At 31.8% G+C, this 20,303-nt stretch overlaps 3 protein-coding genes across 3 annotated transcripts; all 3 read left to right on the forward strand.

Annotated features, from left to right (window-relative positions):
* Positions 1-3,043: 3,043 nt before the first annotated feature.
* On the forward strand, positions 3,044-7,551 carry LOC121232135 (chitin elicitor receptor kinase 1). The gene is made up of 12 exons (XM_041117604.1): positions 3,044-3,804; positions 4,619-4,652; positions 4,766-4,770; positions 4,868-5,026; positions 5,283-5,473; positions 5,788-5,877; positions 6,088-6,181; positions 6,262-6,413; positions 6,503-6,594; positions 6,668-6,806; positions 6,921-7,019; positions 7,096-7,551. Exons 1-12 carry the CDS (start codon positions 3,165-3,167, stop codon positions 7,258-7,260), a joined length of 1,860 nt encoding a protein of 619 aa, XP_040973538.1. The 5' UTR covers positions 3,044-3,164; the 3' UTR covers positions 7,261-7,551.
* A 2,609-nt stretch (positions 7,552-10,160) lies between these two features.
* LOC121232136 (40S ribosomal protein S27-2) lies at positions 10,161-11,730 on the forward strand. The gene is made up of 4 exons (XM_041117605.1): positions 10,161-10,427; positions 10,562-10,663; positions 10,770-10,798; positions 11,410-11,730. Exons 1-4 carry the CDS (start codon positions 10,425-10,427, stop codon positions 11,534-11,536), a joined length of 261 nt encoding a protein of 86 aa, XP_040973539.1. The 5' UTR covers positions 10,161-10,424; the 3' UTR covers positions 11,537-11,730.
* Positions 11,731-16,560: 4,830 nt separating this feature from the next.
* LOC121232364 (uncharacterized) lies at positions 16,561-17,124 on the forward strand. Its single transcript, XM_041118175.1, has one exon. The coding sequence runs from the start codon at positions 16,561-16,563 to the stop codon at positions 17,122-17,124; it is 564 nt and encodes a 187-aa protein (XP_040974109.1).
* Positions 17,125-20,303: the final 3,179 nt, after the last annotated feature.

Genomic DNA, 20,303 nt, shown 5'->3' on the forward strand with positions numbered 1-20,303 from the left:
TTGATTAGTTAATTTTAATTTAAATTGTTTTGATTTTTAATTTGTTTGTGTTGTAATATGTTAGTTTTACTTCATCTACTTCATCATTGTTCAAACATTTATTTTTATTTTTATTTAATTAAATTATAATAGTAAACTTTCAAAAAAAAATAAATTACATTAGTAGTTACTCAACTATTAATAAGTTTTTTTGTTACCCAATTATAAAAGATTATAAAACAATTATTCATCTTTTAAAATTAATATAATAACAACTTTAACTCTCAAATATGTATACATTGTGTCAACTTAATTTATTTTTCTTAAAAAATAGCTTTTAATGTTTACATATAACTTAATTTGTATAATTTTTACATGAAAATATAAGTCAAGACATTATTAGTAAAATAGAAATAAAAACAAGAAAAAAAATCTTAAATTTTGCTTATTATTAAATTAAATAATCTTCAAATACATTTCTTTCGTTATATTTTAGATGGTTGAAAACTTAATATCTCTCGACGACAATTAACTAATTTTTGGTAAACATAAATGTCTCATTTGATTACTAGTGTAATAACTGAGAAATAATTGTATGAAACTGTGATTCCACGTCATCCTTATCCCTTTCCAATGGGAGAATGACAAATCAGATTTTTCCTTCTAATTTTCAGCTTTTTTCTCCTGAAAAAATTCAAATCCAACTAAAAATACTAGAAATTAGGAGAAAAAATTTGATTTATCATTCTCCCATTGGAAAATGATAAGGATGACGTAAAATTACAATTTTATACAATCCTTTCTTGTAATAGCATAAGGAAAATGTTTATTTATTATGTATGTATTACAATAGATAGACATAAAATAAAAGACATTTAGTACAATTTCAAACTTAAAATTAAAAATATGCTTAATAACTCTTGTAAAAAAATAAGACCTTTTCAAAAAGTGAAATATTTTATTCATTGCTAAAAATAAATTATAGGAGTGATTAAATATTACCAATTGAATAAGTTTATCATTAATTCATATACTAAAACAAGCATAAAAAAAATACTTTCACCAAAAATAGCATAAGAGCTAAATTTTTTTAAAAAAAATAAAGATTAAATTAACACAATGTATAAATATTTGAGGGTTAAAGATTCTATTATGTTATTTTTAAAAGACTGAACACGCCATCTTTTCGTTAGCCATTTAACAACAAGTGACCAAAAAATAAAATTTGAATAATTAGGTAACCTTTTTGTAACTTCATAATTAAATGATAAAAAATTTTACTACAAGTTGTATGACTAATAATATAATTTACCCAAAAAAATATTAAAGGTTAAGCTAAAAGATTTACCGATTAATTTTAATAGAAGTCGTCAAATAATATTTTAAAATTTAAATCGATTCTTAAACTCTAAAATGTTCCAATTGAGACTTTAAAGTACTTTCTATCATATTAACACCAACTAGGTCGTTAAATCAATATTCGAACATCATGTATACTTATTGTATATACAATTAGATATAAAATATTTTTTAAAAAAAGCAGTGTCTTCAAATTTTACAAAATCTATTTTTTATCGCCTTATATCCAAATTGGACTACAATAGGTAATGTATATTTAAAATTTAATCTATGTCTTTTAATTATGTTTCACATGAATTTTTAATTATTTAATTTAAAATTGAAGAATAAGTTAAGAAAAATTTAATTCATACAATATTGATATTCTTGTATGTAATTTATAATACGTATAATAATAAATTTAACCCTTAATATTTATATTTTTTTGTTAATTTGGCTATTATTATTTTTACCTAAATTTGATCACTAACCTTTCAAAAATAATCAAAATTATTTTTTAACAGAAATATTGACTAAAATAATAATTTTTAACGATATTGGTATGTCAACTTATGTAACAGTCTATGTGTACTGTTGATGTGACAATTCTTTTTATAATTTTAAAAGGTTCATACATTGTCATGTGAGTTATCATGTTTAAAATTTTAATATTTTAGTTAGTATTTTCGTTAAAAAATAATTTGACTCTTTTTAAAAAGTTGATAGTCAAAAGTAATTATTTTTAAAATATTGTAGGGCAAGTTTAGCTAAAAAATAAGGACCAAATTGATAAAAAACAAATATTTAAAGCTAAATTTATCAATATGACTTTAGAATGTGATACATAGATCAAAGCCACCAAAGTAAAAATGCAAAAATTAATATTTAATATCACTGTGGACCTAGTCACCGCCATTCGCCGCCTTCAATTCAAAATCAGGGGCGCGTGCATCACACTATACACTCTCCCGAGAGTGAGATTAACTTCTCCAAAGACTAAAATAATCCGCGGGAATTCTTAATTGGAAGGTATGAATATGCCCAACGACAACCAAGACGATAATTAATTAATTCAATAGAAAAAAGGTAAATTACACATGAAGTCACTAAACTATTAGTAGGTCTATGTTTTAGTCACTTAAATTCAATAAGCTACAAAATAGTCGCTGAAATATTTAAAAATTTTCATTTAAATCCCTATACTGTTAAAATCGCTATTATATGGCATTATCTATTCACACCGCTTGCACTAATCGAAAGCTCTTATTTTCATTCTCTATTACAACTTAGTTTTTTTTTTTCATGAGAGAACTTTGAATGTCACGAATTAGCAAACCAAAATCTAAGTAGCTTTCTTTTTCAATCTTCGACACCAACCATCAACTCGACTTGGATCTAAGGTATGTTTTTCTACTAGTTAATGGGTACTAATCCACCGTACTAATCATTAAATTGTCACTTCGAGCTTGCTAGTCGGAATTTAAAAAAAACCCAGTGATTTAAATAAAAATTTTCAAATAATTCAGTGGTTTAAATGAAAACTTTCAAATAATTAAGTGACTATTTTGTAACTTTTTAAAGTTAAATGACTAAAAAGTAAACTTACTAATAGTTTAATGACCTTAATTGTAGTTACCCAAAAGTTATAACGATAATTAAATAAGCGCCAAATTTGCCCAATGATAAATTGTCACGTCAGATCTTTTGTTCCCTTTTTACCATTTCGTTTTCAAACATCACCGGTCAACGTTCTCAAATTTGTCTTCCGTTCTTCTTCAGCTCTCCTCTTCCCTTTAAATCCCCCCCCCAAAAAAAAATCGAAATTTAGGGTTTTCAGATTCACAAAGATGCTAAAATTAATCTCGATTCTGTTGCTATTAATCTCGATTTCATCAATTTCAGTTGAATCAAGGTGCAGCAGAGGCTGTGACTTGGCTTTAGCATCGTACTACGTTTGGCAAGGATCAAACTTGACCTTCATATCTCAGATTCTTAACTCAAGCCTCGTACCGTACTCAACTACTAATTTCGATTCAATCCTTGCTTATAACCCACAAGTTGCGAACAAAGACAGTGTCGAAGCTTTTAGCAGGCTTAACATCCCTTTCCCTTGTGATTGCATCAATAACGATTTCCTTGGCCATGTTTTCACCTACTCGGTTCAACCGGGCGATACTTACGATAAAATCGCTGGTTATTATTCCAATTTGACGACGGCAGCTTGGTTGCGGCCGTTTAATAGCTATCCTGAGACCAATATACCCGATAGTGGGGTGGTTAATGTGGTGGTTAATTGTTCGTGCGGAGATTCTGCTATTTCCAAGGATTACGGTTTGTTTGTTACGTATCCGCTCCGGGAAAATGAGACTTTGGATACTGTGTTGACTCAGGCGAATTTGTCATCGGATTTATCAGGGTTGGTGCGGCTTTACAACCCGGGGGTAAATTTCAGCTCAGGGTCTGGCTTGGTGTATATTCCGGGCAGAGGTGATTCCTTTAAACCTTTTCTTTTCTTTTTTTTTTCAAAATTTTGCTCTAGGATTATCATTTTCGAGCAAAGATGATTTCATTATTTTAGTTTGATTTTGTGTTTTTGTTAATTTTATAGGTAAATAAAAATGGGGTCTTTTTATGCAGAAAAAAAAAAGGATAATTTTTTATGGGATTTTAGTTTGATTTATTTGGTTTGATTCTGTTTTAATTGATTCAAGTGATGTTTTTTTTTTATTATATATTTATGTATTAAAATTTTAGTAAAATACATGAAATAATTTTGTTCTTCAGTTACCCATGGAATTTACACAAAATGTTTATCTTGTTGTAAAAGTATCAAGGAGGCCTGTATTAGGAGTTGATTGCATTTTGCCTCTTTACTAAAGAATGAGCAAATTAGTCTTTGTACAAATATATTTTCTCTGTTAAAAATTTATACAAAACTACTGTTCAAAAATGGTGTAGCTGACGGAAGAACTAAATAGTTACATGTGGCATGCCATGTGCATCTCCTACTAACTTATAGAGACTAGTATTTGATAGTGAAAATGGATGAAATTTTTAACAAAAGGAGCAGTTTGCTCTTTGGACAAATGTACAAGGACTAATTTACTCATTTTTTGAGTGGAGGAGGCAAAATGTAATCCAACTCTTAGTACAAGGACTTCCATGATAGTTTTACCTCAACTTGTTGATATTTTAACACCAAAGGGTATGTCATTTTGGGTGCATACACTGAGTGTCATGACATGAACAACTGTTAATTTCATAATTTGCCTCAATAAACGATTTTTTTTTTGTTTTGCAGATGCTGAAAATAGTTTTCGTCCCCTCAAATCAAGGTACATAATAAAACATCAAACTTTGAAGATAGTTTAATGAATTATTATTATTTGTTTAAGCTTTGAATACGTAAAATTTCTAAATATGCTTCTTCTTTCTTTCTGTTTTGCAGCAAAGGTGGGTTGGCCTTCTTTGCATGTCGCTTTATATTGGGCTGTTGATTGACTGGAAATCTGTTATACCTTAACCTTATATCTTGCCTTTATATAAGCAGGAATTTCTGGTGGAGTAATCGCCGGGATAGCTATAGCAGCCGTAGTGGTATCACTATTGCTGGCATTTGGTATTTATGTTAAATTTTTCCGAAAGAAGTCAAAGACAACATCATTGCTTTCGACGGTTTCCCATGACGTATCGGCTGAAGCTGGGAATGGTACCCCGCAGCTCCTCTCTCCCCTTTTGGTTTTTAATGAACGGCGGACTTATTCACAAATTTAATGCTTTTTAAAGTATTTTTAGACCGTTCCGCCAGTTGAATCTCTGAAAACAGAGTTCATATAGGCGATTAAATAGCAATGCTGGCCTTTTCTCCAAAATGTGGAGCAAAACAACATGCTTTGAATCTTGATTACATTATCTTAATTGCTAATTGTTCCCTGCTCTCTCTTTTCTTTGTGGGATCTGTTTAGTTTTTGGAAGCAAAGAAGCAGAATCAACTGGAACTGTTGCTGCTTCTCCCGGCCTTACCGGCATTACTGTAGACAAATCAGTTGAGTTCTCATATGAAGAACTTGCCCAAGCAACTGATAATTTCAGTATGGCTAACAAGATTGGTGAAGGTGGCTTCGGGGCTGTTTACTATGCAAATTTGAGAGGCGAGGTTAGTTCGTAGTTGTCTATGATTACATTTAGTCAAGTCATTGTTAGCTGGTAATAATGTTAATACTCTTTAGATGTGTCCTGTCACATTTAGTACACTGTTTTCATGTTTATCAAACTTGTCATGTCAGTGTTGTGTTTTCATAATGTCTCTTATATACAGAATAAACAGAACTTTGCTGTTTCTGGCATTTTCAGTGTAGCTTCCTGTTTAATGCTTTTTAAGGCTAAATATACCTGCATCTACATCAATGAACCATTGCCTTCTCATGTTGGTTCCATAAGTCATTTACATGTTTATTACTTGTTGTCCAGGAAGCTGCAATCAAGAAGATGGATATGCAGGCATCCAAAGAATTTCTGGCTGAATTGAAGGTTTTGACACGTGTTCATCACCTGAACCTGGTAATAATACTTTCTTTTTTCTCATGCTTGGCAAGGTGTATTAAGTGCAATCGTGTTTGGATTCTGTGAGTTAACAGCAAACCGTAACTTTTAAAAGGGTGATCACCTTTTTTCTTCCTCTGTGAACATCCTTTTGCAGTTATGACCTTCTAAATTTCTTATTTTGATATTTATCTTCAAATTGAATATTAATGTGGACATCCAATGCAGGTGCGTTTAATTGGATACTGTGTTGAAGGATCTCTTTTCCTAGTGTACGAATACATCGAGAATGGCAATCTAAGCCAGCATTTGCGAGGATCAAGTGAGGCTTCTTACATGGAAATTACTGCTACTGCTATTGACTCAAAGCAGCACTAACAGATTTCTGTTGTTTATTTCCAGGCAGGGAGCCACTTCCTTGGTCTACTCGCGTGCAAATTGCCCTTGACTCAGCCAGAGGTCTTGAATATATCCATGAGCATACGGTCCCTGTTTACATTCACCGTGACATTAAATCAGCTAATATATTGATAGACAAAAAGTTCCGTGCAAAGGTTATTTTTTCCTAATCTATTATCAGGTGAACTGTTTGAACACTTCTTGTCATTGTTGTACTGAATCACTTTTTAAAATTATCATGAAGGTTGCCGATTTTGGATTAACGAAACTGACAGAAGTCGGAAGTGCATCACTACCCACACGTCTTGTTGGGACATTTGGATACATGCCACCAGAGTAAGATAATTTTTGTTTGCAGAAGTTGGTGTTCTTGTAAAAATGGACTAAGTTCATTCCTATTTGTTTACAGATATGCGCAATACGGTGATGTTTCTCCTAAAATAGATGTATATGCCTTCGGGGTCGTGCTGTATGAGCTTATTTCCGCTAAAGAAGCTATTGTCAAGGCAAATGGTTCTCTCGCTGAATCAAAAGGTCTTGTTGCCCTGGTTAGTATTCTTTCAATACCTCTACAATTCATACAAAGCGGTAGGAACTAGACCGAATTCTGAATTCAATTTTTGTTGAAATCGGAACCTTTTTTTTTTTTTCCCCTTCTGCAGTTTGAGGATGCTCTTGATGAGCCTGATCCTAAAAAAGGCCTTTGCAGACTTATCGATGGAAGGCTCGGAGATAATTACCCACTAGACGCTCTATTCAAGGTGAGATTGAATTCCTAGGAAATAACTTGCTGTCTTTCGTGGTTTGAATCTGATGAAGTGATTGTTTCGATTGCAGATGGCTCAGCTTGCGAAAGCGTGCACAAAAGAAAATCCTCAGCTACGACCGAGTATGAGATCCATAGTAGTCGCTTTAATGACCCTTTCATCGTCAACAGAGGATTGGGATGTTGGTTCTTTCTATGAAAATCAAGCTCTCGTCAACCTTATGTCCGGAAGATAAGGAACAAGGCGTCGGAAAGGCCTTTTCCTTCCCACACCACCATTATTATGTACCTATGTCAAATGAAATTTTTTTTTCTCTCTTAGGGAAAAAATAACAAAAAAAAAAACTCATTTAAGACTCATTTTTTTGCTATATGTTCTTGAATTGTCATGTGAGAATAAGATCAATGTACATGTTCATTAGAGCTAGGTTAAAAAAGTATATAGGCACCCTCAACATTATAGTCAAAAGTGAAATTCTAGTTCATGTACTGTATAGAACTGGATAATTTAATCATTTTAAGTTTAATATTTCTTGCAAACAAGTAAAATTTTATTAACAATCTGGATGGAAAAACAGTTTAAATGCTTTTATGAACTTTTGAAATATGATTCTATGAAAAAACAAATGTATGTTTTGATTAAACATTGTTTAGTTCAGTATTTAGATGGTTTTTAATTGACATTGTTTTCAGTTTTACCTTCTTTTTTTTGGTGTAATATAAAAAAACAAATGATTATATGGACTTATTCATAAATAAAGTGACTCTAGTATTATATTCTTGTAAAACTTCTTTAATTGCCACGGGAGCATCTTCAAACATACACAAGTCCTCGTCATTTGAGAGAGTCATTTTTACTATTGCATTCACTATCTTATTAAATTCTCTAGGATGTATTTCAAGAACCACTTCTCTTCATTTGATAAAATCTGTTGAATTCGCTTAACCAGAGTGAAATTTGATCCTTCAAGTTACTATCACCAATAATTATAATAACCTCAAGATTATTAAATTGGATGACGACCTTATCAGAAACTTTTTTTTGAAGCAGAAGTAAACCATCTAAAATGCTCCAAAGTTCTGCAACAAAAACTGAACACTTCCCTACAAAAAGATTGTAGCCCAAAATCCACTTCTCCTTTTCATCCCGTATTATTTCACCAATGCCAGAGAAACTAGATAAAATCTGAACAACTTCATCAGTGTTAAGGAAAAAGCACATACCTGAAGTCATTTGTTCAGAATGGTGTTGCGGTCCCGACTTTAAATCTCCTTAGTGAACTAAATAATATTGATTTGCCAAGTTGTATGATACCTCAATAATTTCATTCGAATTCATTGATTTACCATGGAAAATAATTAACGTTCTATTTTTCTAGATGCGTCAAAGTAATAAATCAAAGAAGCATGCCCATTTTGATTCTCTCATGTTGAGATTGGATTCAACCTACAAATTTGAAAGCATTTAATCCTGTAATTTACCATAGAAAAAATGCCTTTTTTGGTTTTGTGGGAGAACACGGTTCTAGATATCCTTCACATACGGGCAGTCTCTAAGAACATGTAATACATCCTTTCCAATGGCACAAAAGTGACACGACTCGTCTTGTCCAATCCCCCTCCGAACCTTTTTAGAATTAGTTAGAAGTCTCTATTTTAAGGCTAACCAACAAACTGTCACACTCTTTGGGGGCTCGAGAATTTCCATACAATGTTCCAAATACCATCCCTTGGATTCCAAGACTCCTCCGTTAGCATCTAGCATGCGCTTTTAACTAAAAAGACACCATACGAAGTACGAGTCCATGAAAAAAAATTCGATCCCACAGAAGCCATAAGTGGTGGAACACTAATATTGATGTGTTGGATGACATCTTCTAGCAACCATACTCGAAAAATTCGAGATTCCAAGTACTATTTTTCGTTACCATCTCGCTCGCCTTGCCATCTGAGTTAATATTCGCATGGCCTGGGACATGTTTAATTAAAGGTCCCACATTAGGAACCCAAGCATCATCCCAACAACGAACAATACATCCATCACCCACTGACCAAATCATATTATCTCGCAGTAAATGCCATACCTTAGCAATGAATTTCCACATAAAGGAACTTCTACTCCAGATGATACACTTAATCAAACTCTCATTCATTCCATACTTCGCTTTGAGAACCCTAACCCGTAAGACATCTGTCTTAGTGACAATATTGTAACCAAGTTTCATCATGAAAGCTTTATTTTGGTCACTCAAGCAACAAATCTCAAGGCCTCCACACAATCTAGGTTGACAAAGAGTGTCCCGCCCAACTAAATCTATTTTTCGTTTCCCCTAAGAGGCACCCCAAATAAATTACCTTGCCGTTTCTTACAAAAGCTGAAGTATTCAAATTTATAATTTAAGGACTAAATTGCACTTTTGATTATAATATAGGAATTGCCTATATATATCATACATATTAAAATTGTAGACTTTTGGTTTTAAACCGAAAGTTTCTATTTCTTGCATTCTTTTTTCCCTATACTTTTAGGTTTTTTTTTTAATTTCTCAAGGTTTCTATTGGAGCGAGCCTAGTAACTAACTTTTCACGTTTTGTAGGTCTATTAAAGGGTAGATGCTGACTATGAGTTTAGATTTCATAAGGTTAGGGGTTAACAAATATCCTACAGAGATGTATAATAAAAAATAATTTGGGGTTTTAGAGGAAATAAAAGTTTTTAGGGAAAAACAAAAGGAAAAAAAAAGTATTGAGGGATTTGGGGAAGTAAAAGTTTTGGGGAAGGTAAAAGGAAAAAAGGTTTTTGAGACTTGGGGAAGTAAATTTTTTGGGAGGAAAGTAAAAGGGTTTAATGTTGGAGAGAGAGGTCTGAGGGGGAAGGGAAATAAAAATATTTGACATTTAGTTTATTCAAATTATTTGAATTTGAAAATCTAACTTGATTTGAACTCGAAATTTGAAAAAAAAAATTAGTTGCTTCAATTAACTTGATTCAAATAATTCAGAATTCAAAATTTTTTCTTATTTTTTGAGTCGAATCGAATTTTACTTACTTTTACTTAACAGATTTTTTTATTCATCCGATAGTTCAAAGTTACATAGATTTTATGGGGTGATTGGGTATTTTATAGGTGAGGTCGAGTTATGAATGAATCAGTTAGATATAATATATTTTGCCCAAGTTATCTGTAACTTAAGGGTAAAATTTAATAGTCTTGATTTGAATAAAATTTTAATTATAAGGACGAAGCAGCAATTTTCAGTGTTGGACTAAAACGTACTTTACATAGTATAGTAATCTAATGATATATATTGAAAGGCCCAAAAGTCCCTGTTTCAAACCCTAAACCTAAAATCCTCTCATAGCGCCGCTGTCGATCTTTAACCTTTCATACCGCAAACAATGGTAAATCTCCCCTCATACTCTTCGCTTTGGCTATCTCCAGTTATCCATTTCACGTTATTTTATATTTCCAGCTACTAATACTCGAATTCGCTTTGTAAATTTTTGTTGTTTTTCTTACTGGTGTGAATTTTCAGGTTCTCCAAAACGACATCGATTTGTTGAACCCTCCGGCCGAGCTCGAGAAGAAGAAGCACAAGCTCAAGCGTCTTGTTCAATCTCCCAATTCCTTCTTCATGGTTATATATATATTTAACCTTTTCTTACATAAAATTTTTTCATATGATGATTCGTTTTATATGGTGGATTAACATTTTTCTTTTTAATTTTTTGCTCTCTCTAAAGGATGTCAAATGTCAAGGCTGCTTCAACATGTAAGTTTTTTGTTTTGTTTTAATTAGTGTTTAATTGAGTGATAAATCTCAAAATTATACACATGAAATTTTGTTATTTATTCAAAATACATCTATAATTATTTGTGTATGCAATACATTGATTCAATATTTATAATGATGTTACTGATGTGAAAATTAAAAAAAAATCAAAATTTTATCTGCACCAAATTGAAGATTAGGGATAAATCATGATTACTGGGTTTATATGTTAGATGTGCTTCAACATGTTAGTTTTTCGTGGTAAAAGTACTATGGCAGCCATTGTACTAAGAGCCCGATTGTATTTGGCCTCCTTTGCTACAAAAGGGTAAATTACTCCTTGTACATTAGATTAAGGAGGAAATTAATCTTTTTTGCTAAAGCTGACGTGTTTGACAGAATAATCAAGTACCTTGTGCTGTTGTAAAGAGATCAGTTTTTTCTTTGCTCTAACGTAGATAGACCAGTTTGACAATTTTTTGAGTAGAGGGGACAAAATGCAATTTGGTTCCTAGTACTTTTACGGTTTGATGTTGGTTTTTGGTTTTAATTAGTATTTAATTGATGAATATATAATCTTAATTTCTGGGTTTTTGTTTTATTTTTGGCAGAACAACCGTATTTAGCCACTCTCAAACTGTGGTGGTGTGTGGAAACTGCCAGACGGTTCTGTGCCAGCCGACCGGCGGTAGAGCTAGACTCACCGAGGGCTGCTCTTTCAGGAAAAAGGGTGACTAAATCCGATCCAGCGGCAACGATTCGAGGAAGAGGTTTTTTTTGTATGATCCCACTCTGGTTATCTTTTTGATGTGGTAAAATTTGTCTCAAATCTTCGAAGTAGAATTAAGGATTTTAGAATGACTATTATGTGCTATTGTTCTTGATTTAGTGTGGATGGTTTTTGGGTTTAATGAATTTTGTTTTGAGTTGCATTTGATCGGTTTTCTGTGTTTGATATAAAATATATATGGTCTAATTATATATTCCATCCATATACATAGTCTCCCTACTTTAAGTAGTCCAATTGTTCTGACTGATTGTTCAGAATTTGATCCTTGGACTCTACAAAAATTGAGAAATTAGTTCGGTTGTTAGTAAACACTTGAACAGCTGATTTTAGTTGTTTTTTTATTTTTTGGTATATATAAATGGCTGAGTTGCTAATTTCAGGTGATTTAATGACAATGTTTAACAAATGTTACCCTATTTGACTAATCTTTAATTTTTGTGAAGTAAGAGAATCAAAATTTGACAAACTAAAGTAGGGGAACTAACATATCAATTTTCGAATATTTATCTTTGTTGGCTTTTTTAAAATGACTTATTACATAGTTTGACTTTTTTTAATGTAATATCTATGTAATTTTTTGGTCTAATATGATACTTGTATGTGATAGAAACTGTATATTTTGGTACTCAAAGGGGATGATGATAACTTTTAATGTTTAATTTGAGTTTTAATGTTTAATTTGAGTTTTAAGGTTAATTTAATAAAAATCCACAATTAGCTAATAATTTAAACTATGAACTTTCATTGAATTAACCCTAGACCCGAATTAATTCACATCTATTTGTTCAAATTTGACAAATTAAATGTGAAGTTAAACAAATTTAAAATTAGTATTATATTTATTTATTTAATAAAATAATAGCAATTAATTTTTATCAGTCTATTCTAAAATTTAAAGATTAACATTATTATTTTTGAGAGTCAAAATATATAATTTTTTGTGAAATATGGATATGTCCATATTGGACGAAAGAGTGTATTACATTAAAGAGTGTCAAACTTGATTACGGTATGGTATATTAAACTTTTTAGAATATGCTCGAATTTGTTCTAATTATGTAATAAAAAGACTTATCTCGATGGATGTGTGTATGTATTTATAAATAATATATTGATTTAGACTTATTGGTATTTTGAAAAAATAATTAATATAAAATATTTATAAATACTAAATGAATGAGATTTCATTTATAAATGTACTTTCTATATACACGCTAATTGATAGGTATTTCTTTAATTTGTGAATTAAAATAAATCAATTTTAGTAAAATAAAAGGATGCAATCTAAAATTAAACCTTTTGTTTAATACATGAACTAAAAGAAATCTTTTACCCGAAAGACTGTTGGATGAAGGGGAGAAGTGCTATGGCCGGAGGCGAAGGAAGCAATGGACGATTGTCATTTGAATATTTTTAAGGTGAGAATTTGGTGAGGGTAAAATAAAGTTTTTCAAGCACCAAACCAATAATTGGCGAAGAAGGGAGGGAATAGAAATCAACAAATTTCCCTGCATAAGCCTAGAATAGAATACACCGTAATAAGACATTTTATTGAACCAAATAATTGTTTGTGTGGACCTATAGAATAGACTTGTAACCAAACATTATCTTATAATTCCATTTGCAATAATTAATTAACTAATACTTGTAATAAAGGCAGATTTTGTCCAAAACAAACTTCGATTGTTAAGAATCAAATGCAGATTATAGTGTTTTGATGTCTGAAGAAAATGCCTTGTTTATGGACTTGGGATTTATTTATTTCTCAAAGTTGGGTCCTTGAAACTCGAATAACTTCCTTTATTATTATTATTATTATTATTTTTTAAATATTAAAAGATAAAAACAATTTATAATTAAATTTACATTTTTTATTTTATAAATTCAAAGCAGGTTAAGAGAATTAAAATATTACTCATAAGAACTAGATACAATTTATGTGAATCCTCAATTTATTACATAAATTTTAAGATATGATATGACATAAATATACAAGTATGGAAAAAAACCACAAATTATTTATCATTTTGTATATGGTTTATAATCCATACTTATTTTAAATTTGTATGTTATTACTACAATATTGAAATTCGAATAGGAGGTAACACAATTTAAGATGTCTAATAAAAATTTTAATCACCTTTATATATAAATCAAAACTATCTAAAAAAAACACTTAATTATTACTAGATTACGACAGTGGGTATATTTACAAAAAGAATATATTAAAAACAAATTAAAATTTGATTCAAGTTTTGAAAATCATGATGCTTGTGTTCATATAAATATAATACATAAGACAAAAATACTCTTAATAATAATTATTTTATAAATGACGAGAGTTTCTAATATTTTTAAATTAAATTAATATTCAATTAATTTATGATACTAATTCAATTAAACACATATCATATACAATCTTAATTTTCAGAGCACCAACTTGAAATGAAAAAATAGACGATATTTCAATGAATTTTCAGAAATGAAAAATGAGCAGTGGAAAAAATTGTGAGAGTTGGATTATTGATTTGAAAAAAAAAATGCTCTCATTTGCAATTTTCCGGCAACCATAGAGATGGTGATCCTCACCCCGAAAGTGATCGGAATACTAAAAAAGTGAGATTCAAAGAACATTTAGTTGAAGAAGACACTATTATGGCTGGGGATCCGGACTCACAATCGGTCATGTCGTGGAAAGACAAACTCTTGGGGGGCCAAACTGTTGAATTTGCCTTGGATCGTTCTGTTCCTATTGCAGGGAGTGAGAATGATTTTGAGTTACTTGAATGAGTCGTGAATACGACCATTATTGATGATGTTCCGGCTGTCACTTTTTCAGATCGTATAAAGGATATTTTATTTAGAGAAATGGAGTTGACTGTCATCGTAAAATTACTAGGGCATAACATTGGTTACAACGCCATGCATAATCGTATTATTTTTCTTTGTAAACCAGTAAATCCTATTTGCTTAATGGACATTGCTAATGACTATTTTTTTGGTCAAAATTCAGGTTGTTGATGATTACAATAGAGTTTTGACGCAGGGACCTTAGATCGTCTATGGGCAATACCCGACTGTTCAACCGTGGACTAAATAATTTAGTCCTTCACAACCCTACCCTAAAGTGGTACTGGCCTGGATTCGTTTACCAAATCTTCTGGGACATCTATACAAACGGAAAATAATTGAAGCCATTGGGGGTTTCATTGGGAAAGTGGTCAAACTTGATGTTCAGACCGACAACCAGACCAGAGGCAGGTTTGCTCATTTGGAAGTTTATATTAACCTGGAAAATTCATTGATTTCATAGGTTATTGTTGATGGAGTCGTCTAGCGAGTTGAATACGAAGCCCTTTTGACAGTTTGCTTCGCCTGTGGTAAGTACCAGCACGTTAAAGAAACATGCCCTTCGGTTGTGGCGGATCAAAATTCCATAGGGCTTCGTGAAGAACCGTTGGTCGAGGTGGATTTTCCAAATGGAGGTAGATCGGACGACAAATCTACTGTTTCCAAAAGCGGGGAGAGGGAACTGGAGTTTGGGCCGTGGATGCTGGTGGAAAAGAAATCTTCACGGCTGGGAAAGAAGGATTTCTCGACGGAGGTTAAGGCGAAACAAACGAAACAACCGTTAGGGACTAGATTTTTGGCGTTGATGGGGAAAAGGTTTTAAATGGTGATGGAGGGTTGTCTGCTGAAGAAAATTTAAGGGAAAGAGCAAATAGGAAGGTGGCTGCTGCTTCAAGGGATTTTAATTCTAGAGTTGAAAAAAATGACGTTAGTGGGTCCTCTTTTAATGCAGGCTATAGGGGTGGCGTAGGATTGGGCTCACTTAGTGGGTCGGTTACTAAGGAGAATTTGGGTAGTGGGGAATTAGAAAGAGTGGGCCGAATGTCCAAAGCTTCTTTGGGAAAAAGGCCTTTGGGCATAGACGGTTTTATTCACAATAATAAGGGTCCAATGGCTAATTTACCCAATCCTATTTTTTTTCTAATTCTATTTCAACGGAATCGAAGCATGCAGGTTCACAAATTATTAATTGTATTGATGGTATAGGCGCTTAAGGCAATTTTCTAGAAATTAGATTAACTTTAATGTGATAGTTCTGGAAAAAATTAAAGCACATTATAATCCCATTTTCAACGAGTCTGAAGGCTTCATTGTTCCTATTTTTGATAATTCTATTGATCCAGGAAATCATTTAGTAGTTACTTTTAAAAAAAATGCTCAACTTATTAAACAAGTTAATTTGGATTCGCGGTCAAAGGAGCTCCCGGAGTCAGCTTTGGGTTCTTTTTTACAGGCCCAAAAGACTAAAAAAGCGGAGGTAGTCGAAGTAACCACAACAACTCTTTCGCTTTACGGGTAGAGGGAATCGCTTTAAATCTTCTGAGAACACGCGTATTCCTTTAACTGAGTCTATGGAGGCGATGGCGGAACTCTTGTCTCGTCAAATTATCAACAAAAATTTGAATGCCGAGCTAGATGGAGTTGTTTCATCTCGGAAGGCATCAATGGCCTTGAAAGCTAGGTTTGATCTTCTATCTTTATCTTTATTTTTATTTTTATGAATATTACTGTCTTTTTGTGGAACTGCTAGGGTTGTGCAAATGTTAAATTTCCTAGCCTTTTTTGGGAATATAATATGAAGTACAAACCTGATATTGTTAGCCTACTTGAACCGAGAGTAAGTGGGGCCAAGGCGGATAGCATCATTGCTAAGTCGGGTTTTCAGTATTCTCATCGTGTAGAGGCGATTGGATTTTTTGGGGGTATTTGGATAGGATGGAATGATTCCGTTCGTCTTAATGTGGTTCATAGTCACCTGCAATTTATTTTGACTCGGGTTTGGCAAATGCCTTCGGCGCAACCTATTCTTATCTTGTTTGTCTATGGGAGTCCCAATAGGAAAATGCGTCAAGTTCTTTAGAATGATTTGAGGAGTACAAATTTGCTTGGTCAGATTCCTTAGATGGCTATATGTGATTCCAACGCAATCCTTTCCTCTTCTGAGAAATCTGGAGGACTTTCTAAGGGCAAGAGATGTCCACATTTTGGTGACTTTGTTGACTTTTCTGAACTTCATGATTTAGGGTTCAGTAGACCTCTCTTCACTTGGCATAGGGGTTTTTTGTTTGAGAAATTAGATCGTGATTTAGGAAATGAGGCTTGGATTAGTAATTTTCCTAATTGTATGGTCTCTCATCTCCCGAAGATTAAGTCAGATCATCACCTTCTTCTTTTGGTGCTAAATTTGAATATTGCTCTCCTTCGGGAAAGACCTTTTAGATTTTTAGCTGGATGGGTTGAACATTCGGACTTTGATTATTTTTTGAAGAAAAATTGGAAATACTCCGGTAATATTTCTAATTCTCTTGGTAAGCTTGCTCATCATCTCAATGAGTGGAATAAAATTTTTTATGGTAATATCACCACTCGCAAGAGAGACCTTATCAAAAGAATTGCCAACATTCAGAAGAGAAGTGATTTCTCTAGTTCTTACCGCTTCAATCAGGTAGATTTGTCTCTTCACTAAGAACTTGAGAGTGTTCTTTATCATGAAAAACCTCTTTGGAGACAAAAAGCGAGGTGCGACTGGTTATGTAATGGCCTAAATTCAAGGTTATCGGAACAGTGGTTTCGTAATCACAAATTTGATTTAAAGAGAAATTTATTTTAATATTTTTGCATGAATATTTATATGATAGGAAAATCATATTAAAATATCAATAGAAAAATTTTACCGATTTAGTGGTTAGTTAGAAAAAAAAAGAATTGTTGAAGGAATTGGGTAAAAACAAGGTATCAAGACCTTGATCTCGTAAAACTAAGTAGGAAATATTTTTATAAATATTTATAAAATGTTAGTGATGTGGTATTAAAATTTCGTTAGAAAATTTTAACGTTTGGGTAGGTAATTAAATGAAAAGAACCAAATTGGAAAAAAAAGGTGTAAAAGTTGCTAGAATGATTAAATAGCTTAAGTGTCTAATAAGAAAGGATTTAAAAGGCAATTAAACCCAAAATTTATTTGGGCTGGACGACAAGGACATGAAATCAGCAGAAAATTGATGATTAAAGGGCAAAATTGGAATATTGCATAATTAACTAAATAAAGATAGGACTAAATAGAAAATATCTAGATTTCTCTTCATTTTTCTTCATTCTCATCAGCCAAAATGCCATAGGAGGGTTTTCTAAGCTAGTATTTCATAATTTTTGCACCAAGTGAGTTAATCCTTGCCTATTTCTTGTAATTTTTGTGTTTTTAAGACTTTTACAACTAGGTCCTACTATTAAATTCATTAGTTTTTGATTTCATGGATGAAATTGAAAGTCACCATGGTTGAGTACTGTAATTTTATGATGAAATAGAATGAAATTGAAGCTTTAATTTGTTTATGAGATGATTTTATTAGGTAATTTCAATAGAAATTGATTTTTAGGACCTAATTGTGAAAATGTTGGGAATTAAAGTCTATTGCTGAAATTATGATTCCTAAAGGTTATAAAGTAGTTTAAAGTGATAGAATAAAGTGTTAATTGAGAAAAATTATCTCAATTGAGAGGCTAATTGAGTAGGGACGAAATTATTATTTATTAAAAGCTTAGGAGAAAAATGATAATAAACAGCTTGCACCAAAACAGTTTTGGACAGCAGCAGTAGACTAACTTTGAAAAATCACCATAAATTTTATAAATATAATTAGAAGATGAAAAAAATATTAAATTAAATCTTATTGAGTCCAGTTTCTCATAGGAGAAACGGTGTAAGTAATGGATTTGTAAATTATGAGATATAATGAATTTTTTAAGACAAGGTCAGAATGAATTCGGGTTCCCCTGTTCTAACTTTGAAAAATAAAAAAAATTAATAAAAATAATTAGGGGCTTCAATTTATATTTTTAAAATCCTTAATGAGTCTATTTTCGAGAGAAACAAACAGGAACATCATCCGAATCCTGTATGAAGAGCTAATTAATTTTTAGTGAAGAAGGGTCAGAACTGTTAGACAATAGAACAGGGGTGAATTTAAAGAATAAATTGTACTTATCGGCTAAACAAAAAATTCTGAAAATATTATGGTAAGAAGTTATGTGAGTCTAGTTTTAGTAAAAATTAGCAGATCCTAATTTGAAGTTCTGTAGCTCAAGATAAAAATGATTTAGTGACTATGACTCAAGTAGACAGTTTTGAATGAACTATAAATAATGGTGGAATTATAGAGAATGTTGCATATGAACATGAAATGTATTAAATTGATAACTAAATTTATTTATTTAGATCCAGAAAATTCAAATACGAAGCTAGATCGAGGAAAGGAAAAAGTTCGAGATTAGTAGATTTTTTTGTATACGAACAAGTATCGAGGTAAGTTCGTGTAACTTGAATTATATTCTTAAATGCTAAAATTGTATGTTATTGATGTGGATATGATTTGAATATTCATTGTACGAAAATTGATGAAATATTGATATATATGATAAAAGGGGAAAAATCCCAGTTGAATGAAAGGAAAATTCGATGGATCTCTGAAAAGGAATTGACGGTAAAAAGGATCTAGCCCGGACGGGTGATCCTATTCTGATATAGCCCTCCCGAAGAATATGTGGAAAATGGATTTAGTGTAACACCCTTAACCCTTATCCGACGTCAAAACAGGGTTTCAGAGCATTACTAGAATTTGCAGATCACCTAAAAAAAATTAATTAAATACTTATCGATTCAATTTATCATATAAACAAATATATTACCATTCAATCAACAGCTTGACACTTGTATAAGCATCAAACAGCAACATTGTTAGTATACTAGTACATATTTCATATAAATTCAACATTGATATACTTATTTTCTCGACATGTCACACTTGAGTTTAATAATTGTCTTTACCTACATAATTTTCTTGCATCAACATATCAAAGATAATCATATATGTACATGTCATGAAACATATCATTCTCTTACAGTTTCTTCATAAGTATATATCATTCATTTCATTATATCAATATTTCATTGTCCATCATTTCCATATATTTTATGTATATTTATTTCGATAAAGTTTATATCAAACTTAACATAAATTATGTTCCATGTACTTATACTTATTTCGTTAATCTATCTTCATAATTATTTCATACAACTATTTTGTACATATATTTCCATATGACCAGTTCTTGTAAACATTTCACACAATCATTTCATATAACCATTCGTCATCTGATATGTATTACTTGAATATCAATTGTTCAACAGATGTCATAGCGTTTCCCATGCACGGTCTTATTTATCTTTGACATGATGTCATAGTGTCTTTCAACTATGGTCTTACTCATTTTCTGTAATGTTGCCATGGTAACTTTCAACCATGGTCTTATTCGTTTCATGTCACGTTGTCATGGTATCTTTCAGCCATGGTCTTATTCATTTCATGTCACACTACCATAGTATCTTTCAACCATGGTCTTATTCATTTCCCGTCATGTTGCCATGGTATCTCTCAACCATGGTCTTATTCTTTTCATGTCACATTGCCATGGTATCTTTCAACCATAGTCTTACACATTTCATATCATGTTGCCATGGTATCTTTCAACCATGGTCTTACACATTTCATTTCAGAGAGCACACTCCCGCGAACCTCATCCTTACAGCGGGATTACCAGTCTAGGCTAAATCCCCTACAACGACAATTACTCTAATGAGCTTGGATC

Source organism: Gossypium hirsutum, chromosome A07 (assembly GCF_007990345.1).
Source record: "Gossypium hirsutum isolate 1008001.06 chromosome A07, Gossypium_hirsutum_v2.1, whole genome shotgun sequence".
NCBI classification, from domain to species: domain Eukaryota; kingdom Viridiplantae; phylum Streptophyta; class Magnoliopsida; order Malvales; family Malvaceae; genus Gossypium; species Gossypium hirsutum.